General features: G+C 58.1%; 2 protein-coding genes across 2 annotated transcripts; one reads left to right on the top strand and one right to left on the bottom strand.

Annotated features, from left to right (window-relative positions):
• The first annotated feature begins 466 nt into the window (after positions 1 to 466).
• On the top strand, positions 467 to 3,292 carry LOC117840579 (BTB/POZ domain-containing protein At3g50840). Its single transcript, XM_034721100.2, has 4 exons — positions 467 to 861; positions 951 to 1,020; positions 1,222 to 2,544; positions 2,649 to 3,292. Exons 1-4 carry the CDS (start codon positions 764 to 766, stop codon positions 3,189 to 3,191), a joined length of 2,034 nt encoding a protein of 677 aa, XP_034576991.1. The 5' UTR covers positions 467 to 763; the 3' UTR covers positions 3,192 to 3,292.
• Positions 3,293 to 3,373: 81 nt separating this feature from the next.
• Positions 3,374 to 4,480, bottom strand: LOC117840581 (uncharacterized). Its single transcript, XM_034721101.2, has one exon. It carries the CDS (start codon positions 4,459 to 4,461, stop codon positions 3,526 to 3,528), a length of 936 nt encoding a protein of 311 aa, XP_034576992.1. The 5' UTR covers positions 4,462 to 4,480; the 3' UTR covers positions 3,374 to 3,525.
• Between the last annotated feature and the right edge of the window lie 5,231 nt (positions 4,481 to 9,711).

Here is a 9,711-nt window from a genome sequence, read left to right as displayed (position 1 = left end):
AGGATGCCTGGATCATATGGCATTGGCATGGATGCTGGTTTCAAGGAGTGAGGAAAAAAATCTTGGGGTCCTGGATAAAAAGGAAAAGAACAATCTTTACCACGAGATTCCTTCATTCTTCTCGTTGTTAGTACTTAATTGGCCTGGCTCGCGGTGAGCCGGGTTAAAATAATGGTGCTGTTGTGGTCACTCTACCGTGACGGTGTCTGAATCCTTTTTAATACTCCGATGTATGTTACTACAACAGCAAGATATAGTAGATCTTTGGTGAAATGAAAACCAGCTTGTTTTTGTACGATGAGATGTTTGGAGCAATTTCATGGATTTGACCTGGTCAGCGCGTGTGAATTGGTTATGTAGAAACCAGGGCCAGTTTTATCTTTCATGTCAGAACATGGAACTATGAACAGGATCATGCGAGGGGATCTTACGGGGAGGGATTGTACTAAACCAGTAGTTAAACAACGGGAAAGCGAGAGTACGGACGGCTGGATAAACAAATGGGCTAATGGAGGATACGTGCTTTTGAGGCAAGCGCAACGGCGTTCAAAAAACCAAAAACACCATCTTGTCTTCGTCTTCCCCCACTTGGGAATCCTTTACTCCCCTCACCTAAAACAAAGAAACCACGGGGATAGGTTGGCAGGACACCATTATTGCGAGTAGCAAGCGAGCTCTCCCCAATTCCCTGATTCCCACGACCACGGGCAGCTCTTCCTCCCGAGAAATGCCTCTCCGTTGCTGCTCTTGAAAGGATTGTTCGATGCAGGGGAGGAGGAAGAGCGCACGGGAGATGGCTCGCGGGGAGCGGGAGCAGCAGCAGCAGCCGCCGGCGGCGGCCAGCTCCAAAGGCCAAGCATGGCAAGCGAAGCAATTCCTTTCGTTTCTCTTTTGCCTGTTTGGTGGCTTGCTGTTCTCTGATCTCTGATCTGCGCGTCTGTGCTCGCCAGGTTCTGCACCACGGGATTGCCCAGTGATGTCGTGATCGAGGTGGGCGACATGACCTTCCATCTCCACAAGGTTCGTGAATCTTGCCTCCTATCCTTCAATTTTACAGGTTTTTTTTACCATTCTCTGTTTTATTCCACCTTGCTAATCTGTCCAGTGTCTCTATCGTGAGTTGATGCGGTCCATTTCTTAATCTCGAGCTGCCAAAAAGTTTGGGAAATTCGGCACTCATTGATCCCCAAAAGTTGGCTAAATCCGGTGCCTTTCATGCAGTTCCCGTTAATGTCACGGAGCAAGAAGATTCACGACCTCATCACGAACAAGGAATCACGCGAGGCCACAGGAGGGGAGCAAGAAGAGGGTGCCGGGGAGATCAGAGAGGAGGAAACAGAAGTTGTGCTGGAGGAGGACGAGGAGGCGGACGTGCACCGCATCCGCCTCCCGGAGTTCCCCGGCGGCGCGGAGGTGTTCGAGCTGGCCGCCAAGTTCTGCTACGGCGTCAAGCTCGACCTCACGCCGGCCACCGCTGCGCCGCTGCGCTGCGCGGCCGAGCGCCTCGGCATGACCGACGACCACTCCGACGACAACCTCGTCTCCCGCGCCGACCGGTTCATCTCGCAGACCGTCCTGAGGAACCCCAGGGACGCCATCCGCGCGCTCAAGTCCTGCGAGGGCCTCCTCCCCCTCGCCGACAGCCTCGGCCTCGTGTCGCGCTGCGTGGACGCCATCGCCGCCAAGGCCGCCGCGTCCACGCCAACGGCGCTCTTTGGCTGGCCCATCCCCGACGACGCCAGGGCTGGCGACCGCCAGCGCCGGAAGAACAGCGCAGCCGCCGGAGCCACCTGGTTCGACGACCTCGCCGGTCTGTCCTTGGCCACGTTCACCCGTGTCATTGCCGCCATAAAGGAGCGTGGCGTCGGGCCAGAGGTCATCGAGGGGGCTCTCATTGCGTACGCCAAGCGGTCCATCCCCGGTCTGTCGCGAACCGGCCGGCATGTCGGCGGCGGTGGCGCCGCGGCTGCCGCGGCGGCCTCGGCCCCGGCGTCGTCGGATGGGGACCAGAAGGCGCTTCTCGAGACCGTCATCGCCAACCTCCCGGAGGAAACCGTCAAGAGCAGCGCCCACACCGGCACCGCCGTCGGCGCCACCGCGGCGCGCGTCCTCTTCGGCCTCCTGCGCACGGCGAGCATCCTGCACGCGTCGGAGGCGTCCCGCGACACGCTCGAGCGGCGCATCGCCGCGCGGCTGCCGGACGCCGCCGTCGATGACCTGCTCGTCCCGAGCTACTCGTACCTCGTGGAGACGCTCTACGACGTGGACTGCGTCGAGCGCGTGGTGCGGTACTTCCTGGAAGGCCGCGGCGTCGCCGAGGAGGGCAACGAGGACGACGAGGGCAGCGAGGCGGAGACGCCGGGCAGAGAGGCTAGCCGACGAGCCATGCTGGCCGTGGGGCGGCTGGTCGATGCGTACTTGGGGGAGATCGCGACGGATGCAAACCTGAAGCCGGACAAGTTCTGCGACCTCGCCTGGGCGTTGCCGGACGGCGCCCGCGTGTACGACGATGGCCTTTACCGGGCTGTCGACATCTACCTCAAGGTGAGAGAGCAGGGCGTTCTTCTCGTGATCTTGTCGTTTGCAAACTTGTGAAGCAATGCCGTGCTGATGAGTGTGCTTGTTTGGCTGCTCTCTGTGCCGTGCAGGCTCATCCTGGGCTGACCGAAGAAGAGAAGGAGAAGGTGAGCGGCGTGGTGGACGGGCGCAAGCTGACGCTGGAGGCGTGCACGCACGCCGCGCAGAACGAGCGGCTGCCGCTGCGGACGGTCGTGCAGGTGCTCTTCTTCGAGCAGCTCCAGCTACGCCGGGCCATCGCGCGGACGATCATGGCGAATGAAGGCGGGGCGGCGGGGTCAGGGGAGGAAGGCGGCGGCGACAGCGACGGCGGCGGGACGTGGCGCGTGGCCACGCGGGGCAACCAGATGCTGCGGCTAGACATGGACAGCATGCGCAGCCGCGTGCAGGAGCTCGAGCGCGAGTGCACGAGCATGAGGAAAGCCATCGAGAAGATGGACCGGCGGGGCGGGGCGTCGGCGGATAGGGGGGCGCCGTCGGCGGCGACCGACGGGAGGTGGGGCTCGATGGTGACGAAGCGTTTCGGGTGCAAGTTCCCGGCGCAGGTCTGCCAGTCCCAGCAGCGGACGGTGGTGGCACGGCCTCGCCGGCCACGCATCGAGCAGAGCCCATGAGCTCTCGCCGCCGCACGTCGTAGAGCTTCGAGATTTCATTTGTTCTGTTCTCTTGATTCTTTACTTCGATTTGTGAAAAAATTCAGAGTTTCCCTTGCCTAGCATTGTGTCCTTTTCCATGTTCTACCACTGAATTGCGTACTAGCAGCCCCACAAACTGTAGTTGAGATTTGAGAGTCATCTTGGCTGGCCAACGCATGAAAACACAAATTGGCCAAAGAAAATGTTTCATCCAACTCTGGTCACTAACAAGTGTCACAAGCTTGGTCAAGAGTTTCAGCAACGGCAACAGAGGAATTCGTGTTATATCAATTGCAGGTGTCCAGAAGGCTCCTCACCAGTAGTCTCCGCAGGAGCAGACACCGTCCTTGAAATGGTGGAACCGCTTGTTATCCCTGACGACGATCTCTCGGCCGGTGACCTTGGCGATGAGCTTGACGGCGTTGTGACAGTCCCCGCAGATGCGCAGGTTCTTCATGACCCGGAGCGGCGTCCCCGGCGGCGTGCTCACCAGTCCGAACGCGATGGCCAGGCGCTCGCTATGGTACATGAGCGCGCGGGCCTTGGCGCCCTCGTCGACGTCGTGCAGCACGTGGCGCGTGTCCGGCACGTACCCCGCCGCGCGGATCTGCTCGTGCAGCTCCCGCACCTTCTCGTACGCCTCCCGCCGCTTCGCCTGGACCGCGGCGTCCTCGCTCTCCCTCCCCCTCCGCGGCGGCGGCGGCCTCGACTGCCCCTCGAGGACGCGCCGCGCGTCGCCACGGGCGCCGAGCTTGAGGTACAGCGTGGCGATCCCGTGCAGGATGGGCGCGGGGATCGCGGACGAGGGCCTGGAAGCGAGCAGGCGGTGCGCCCGCCTTAGCAAGGCCAGCGAACGCGAGTCGGCGCAGGACTGGAGGAGCGCGGCTTGCTCTTCCGGCTGGAGCTCGGCGCCGCCTCCTCGTTGGAGCATTTGGTCGAGCAGTCTAATGGCGGCCTTCGGGTTGGGTCCACGGCACAGCCTCCTGAGCTCATCGCTCTCGAATCGCCCATGGATGGGATCCGGCGAGCTGGTGCTCGTGACAGAAGCGGAGGCGACGGGATTCGCGAGGTGGAGCGCCGGGCGACCACGGTCGCCGTGGTGGCGAGAAGCCGTATCGGGCTGTGCAGCGTGGAGACCGCTTCGGCGGCGGCGACGGATTCCGAGACCTGTGGGCGTGGTGGTGGTGAGAGTCGGGGAGGGGGAGCCGCGAGAGGCGGCCGGTGCTGCGAGTCTCGGAGAACTCAGCATGTTTGCTGGTGGCGTGAGATTGGGTGGTCGGTGAGGAAGCGCGGAGATATCCGAGCTGGAAGAAGAGGCCGCAACCCGCGATTGGTGGACTGGGCTCAGCCTCAATGAGTAGGCCCATATTGTTGAAGTGCACGGCCCAGTGGACTCATTATTTCGCTAGCAAAATGTAGTCGCCCTGCCATGGCCCATGGGCTATACATGATCTGCTGCGTTTACGCCCTCGATATTTCAGCTGCGGGAAACGGCGTTGCCTCTTCTTGATGGACGACCGTTGCAGGCCAGCCTTATCTCGCAAAAGGTCGCCTCCACGTCGAGCGTGCAAGGGATGAGGGCCTTGATGTTCACGGCGTGCATGGCTTGCGCGGTAGAGGGAATCTGCCTCAGGAATCAGGATGCAGTCATACTGAATGTTTTCTACTGAATGTTTTCCTTCTTTTTTCCCCCAGCGTGCAACATGCATGAACAAAAGCAAACGGAGATCGACTCCTTGTCGGCGAAGCCAGCAGATCACTGTCGCTGGTGATCGTTTCTTGTGCAGTTTAGGATCGGACCATGCCGAAATTTCACCGACATGGTGTTCTTGGGTTACAGTGATGTCATCTCTTCTTCAGTTTGCGTTGCATGAATGCCTATTGGAGAATCGCTTATTAGTGAATATAAATTTTATTTATTTTTTCCTTTCGAAAAATGCAGCAGGTCAGATGAGAGGAACTGCCTTGCATACTGCTGAACGTTGGGTCCTGCGTATTTGCGGGAGTCCCCTCCTCCCCCAATCGCCCCGGGATTTCTTTTCCCGCGCGCGCCTGATCCGTTCCCGCGAGATTTTTTGCCCGCGCGCGCCAGTTTGTGGGAGCCAGGAAGCTGAGCGGCGGCGGCGGCGGCGCGAGCGGCAGCAGATGCAGCTGCCACGTTCATCTGCCCCGGTCCAGCAGGGGCAAGTACGGCACGCGGCGCCAAACCGAGCTCTTCCGCCGGCCATATTCAGCGAGCCCCGGCCACCTTCACCAAATTCCTCCAACCCCGACCTTCCCCACCTCCCTGAGCACATGCCTTAGCCGCTCCTAGCCCAAGCGGAGCTTCTCCCCGCCGGCAATCGCGGTTCTCGCGGACACCAGGCCGCCATTGCCGCCGAGCTCGACCTCACCGTGGACAGCTAGCCTCGCGCCACCTCCACGCCAACAACCCACATGAATGGAACTCCGGCGAGCTCCTGGTGCCCATGCCCTCGCGCTTCCCACGCGATAGCCTTGTTTCCACGCGCGTTCCCGACCATGCCGCCGCCGCCGGTGCGCCGTCGCTCGCCGCCGGCCATGTCCTGGTGGATTTCTGGCCGCATCCTGGAGAGCCTCTAGTGCGCCTCACCCACGTTTGGCACGGGCTAGCTCTCATGGGGCCACTCCGTCTCCCGCGACCTCGTCAACTGGACCTTCCTCGGCGCCGCGCTCGAGCCGACGTCGCCCTTCGACGCCGACGGCTGCTGGTTGGGCTCGGCGGCCGCCCGGCCATCCTCTACACCGGGCGCGACAACAACACGGTCCAAGTCCAGAACGTGGCGTTCCCCAAGGACCCGCTCCTCCGCGAGTGGCACAAGCCCAGCTGCAACCCCGTGATCCCGCAGCCCGGGGACGTGATGGGCAACAACTTCCACGACCCCTCCACAGCGTGGCTCGGCGACGTCGGGTTAGTGGAGCGGAACGCCTCGCCGGACGCTCGAGTGCGTCGACTTTTTCCCGGTGGCGGAGCGCGGCGCGGAGGGCCTCGACACGTCGGCGGCGAACGGCCCCGGGGTCAGGCATGTGCTCAGCATATGTGGTATATTTTCCATCATCTAAATTTGACTCATCATGCTGTTACGATGTAATCATTCGAACCAAAGTAAACATCATGCCAAGACGCCACCACGTGTTTGCACAGTTTACCGGATGCAGCCAAGCCGTTGTCATCTTTAGCTGCTACTCCCTCCGTTCCAAATTATAGGTCGTTTTGGCTTTTCTAGATACATAGATATTATTATGCATCTAGACATAGGGTATATCTAAGTGCATAACAAAATTTATGAATCTAATAAAGTCAAAACGACCTATAATTTGGGACGGAGGGAGTACGACATTGACGCTTGCCGTGGCAAGCTCCCAAGCCTCAAGCTTGGGCACCTTCACTGCGTGTTCCTGGTGCCCCTGTTTCTAGGCCCTCGCATCGCTGGTGCCCCCGTGGTATTCCTGTCGTCAGCCGGCTCTAGGAGGGAGGGGCTGACTAGTGGCGGTAGCGTAGGGGCGACGGCACCTCGCGAGGGGCAGGAGAGATCGCGAGGGGGAGGAGAGAGCAGCCCAACTGGATGGGCATACTTCCTGATCTGTTTTGAAATATCGGGGAGCTAGTATTTTAGGGAAAGAAAATTTTAGAAGAATCCTCGATATATAGTTTTGGACAATATATGGTTTTGGAGGAGAATTTTTTAGAGACTCCTGGAATTGTTGGATAGCGCGCCACCGCCTCTCCTAGATTGTCAAAGTTGAAGAGGAGCATATGAGAGGGGAGGAATAAATAGTTAGTAGAGTAGAGATGTGGCTAGGGCAATGGCTGACTTTGCGCCGCCAGTGGAGGCGGCGGCGGATGGTGAGCCTGTGACGGCAGGGGCTGTACCGTGGAGAGCGGTTGTAGGCTTGTAGCGGATGAGGGCCATTGCGAGGTTGGCATTCAGCTACGTCTTCATGGAGCTTATCCGCGGTGAAGACTCGGCTGTCTCCATCGAAGCCGCCGGTGTTGGAGGTTGGAAGGAGCTGCCATGGCGATCGCGGCGAAAGAGGGGCAACGAACGGCGAGGTCGAGGATATCCGAGCTGGAAGAAGAGGCCGCAACCCGCGATTGGTGGACTGGGCTCAGCCTCAAGGAGTAGGCCCATACTGTTGAAGTGCACGGCCCAGTGGACTAATTATTTCGCTAGCAAAATGTAGTCGCCCTGAAATGGCCCATGGGCTATACACTGATCTGCTGCTGCATTTGATGGACGAATTAGTGAATCACCTCTCTCTCAAAAAAAGAGGTGAATCTGAATCATGATCCAATCCTACGTCGCTTACGCCCTCGATGTTCTGGCGGGCTGCTCCGGGAAATGGCGTTGCCTCCACGTCGCCTCCACGTCGAGCGTGTAGGGGATGAGAGACCTGACATTAACGGCGTGCATGGCTCGCGCGGATAGAGGGAATCTGCCTCGGGATGCGGTCATCCTATTATTATTCATTTTAGCTTTGTTTTAGAACTATTTATTTTAGCTTTTCTAAGTGCATGACTTATACTTACGTATCTAGACATAAAACATATATAAATTTTACTTCCTTCGTTCCAAATTGCAGATTGTTTTGACTTTTCTAGATGCATAGATATTTGTATGCACCTACGTTTAAATCTATACAAACATCTATAAATCTAGATGTATACAAACATCCATGCACCTAGAAAAATTAAAACACGGTTTCCTTTAGAAAAATTAAAACACGGTTTCCTTCAGGTCGTATGAGAGGAATTGCTTTGCATACTGCTGAACGTTGGGCCCTGATCCTGACAAGGATCATATCATAGTACCCTCGGCTCAGAGCACACATGCAGCCGGAGCCCGGACTGCGCGGATGCAGCATCCAGGCATGCCACGCCGATGCAGGCCTGTCAGTGTTAATCACGGCAATTTCAGTATTTTGTGCCTGCGTTAAGACCCGCATTGTAAAAAAATATATTTTACTCTTCTTGATACAAAGATATGCAGCTCTCTGTATTTAGAAAAAATATGCACATCTGAGTTTACATCACGCTCAGGTCGATTCAGGCAATGGGATCGGAGTCCTCCAATCGAATAAGCACGCGCGCCTCACGGAGATGGAGCATAGCGATTATAAATCACGGCAATTTCAGTATGCAGCCGCCGCTCCCTTTCCTCCTCGTCGTCCTCGATTCAAGCTTGAGCTCCTCACGTAGATGGAGGATAGCGCACCACCACCTTCCGGTCCTTCGCTTGTCAGGGAGAAGAGGAGCAGATGAGAGAGGAGGAATAAATAATTGATCGGAGTAGAAATGTGGCTAGGGGAATGGCTGAATTTGCGCTGACAGTGGAGGCGGTGGCGGATGGTGAGCCCGCGACGGTGGGGGGCTGTACCGCGGAGGCCGGTTGTAGCGGATGAGGGCCATTGCGAGGGCGGCATTGAGCTACGTCTTCGTGGAGCTCGTCCGCGGTGAAGACACAGCTCTCTTCATCGAAGCCGCCGGCGTTGGAGGCTGGAAGGGGGCGCCATGGCTATCGCGGCGGAAGGGGCCCGGGACGGCGAGGTCGGGGATAAACATTTTACATATGAATCCCTACGTACTTTTATAAAACTCGCTTAAATGGATCGCGATTAATAATCGTGATCCGGTATTTGACAAATAGCCTTAGGATCGCGATCCATATTTTTCAAAAAGACCCCTAATTTCCGAATTAGGCAATCGTGTACGTCCGGTGGCTTAGTGATGTCGACGGCCGAGAAGAGCTCGACGCCGGCGCAAGGGGACGGAGGTCCGTGCAGGCATATCGCAGATTCCGACGGTGGCCGGACAACGCTGAGTTGGTCAACCACCTCCGCGAGCTCGAGGAAGAGGAGGAAAGGAGGCGGCTGCGTTGCAGACTTGCAGTGGATTGGTGAAGGCCGCGAGAAGCGCTCTGCATCGACGAGCTCGTCGAGTCGTCGGAGATCAGAGCAGTGGATGGGGCCATATGGACAGGTCGGAGTGCGGTTCGCTACCAAATCGAGTCGAAGTACGACGGGACGAGCGGCGCGGGAGGAGTAGTCGTCCTGCTTCATGAGGCTGTGGAAGATGGTGACGACGCAAGCGCCGCGCGCACCGGTGGGGCGTGGAAGAGGGCAAGGTGGAAGAAGTAGACTATGATCAGGAGCCACGACGGGGCGGCGCGCTAGAGGAGGCGTGGCAGCCACCGCTTTCCGCCGTGGGCGCCGGGAGACGGACCGCCGGTCCTCTCCATGCTCCGGAGACATTATCAGAAGCATTCCAGATGAAGCCCGAGACGGCAACGCATGCTCAGGTGTAGGCTGGTGTCTGTGCATTCCAGATGGGAGCAACCGGAGCGGAGACTGCACGAGCCAAGAATCATCGGATCGGGTCCCAATCGAAAATGAGGAAGAGAAGTGAACGCTTCTGTTATTTTCCGCCGACGGATCTAATGTAAGGTCATACTACTATTAAGTTGATGGAGCAGTAACACAG

The sequence above is a fragment of the Setaria viridis genome, chromosome 9, assembly GCF_005286985.2.
Source record: "Setaria viridis chromosome 9, Setaria_viridis_v4.0, whole genome shotgun sequence".
Lineage (NCBI taxonomy): Eukaryota > Viridiplantae > Streptophyta > Magnoliopsida > Poales > Poaceae > Setaria > Setaria viridis.
The sequence above is the reverse complement of the archived record's forward strand: the minus strand, read 5'-3'. Positions and strand labels throughout refer to the sequence as shown.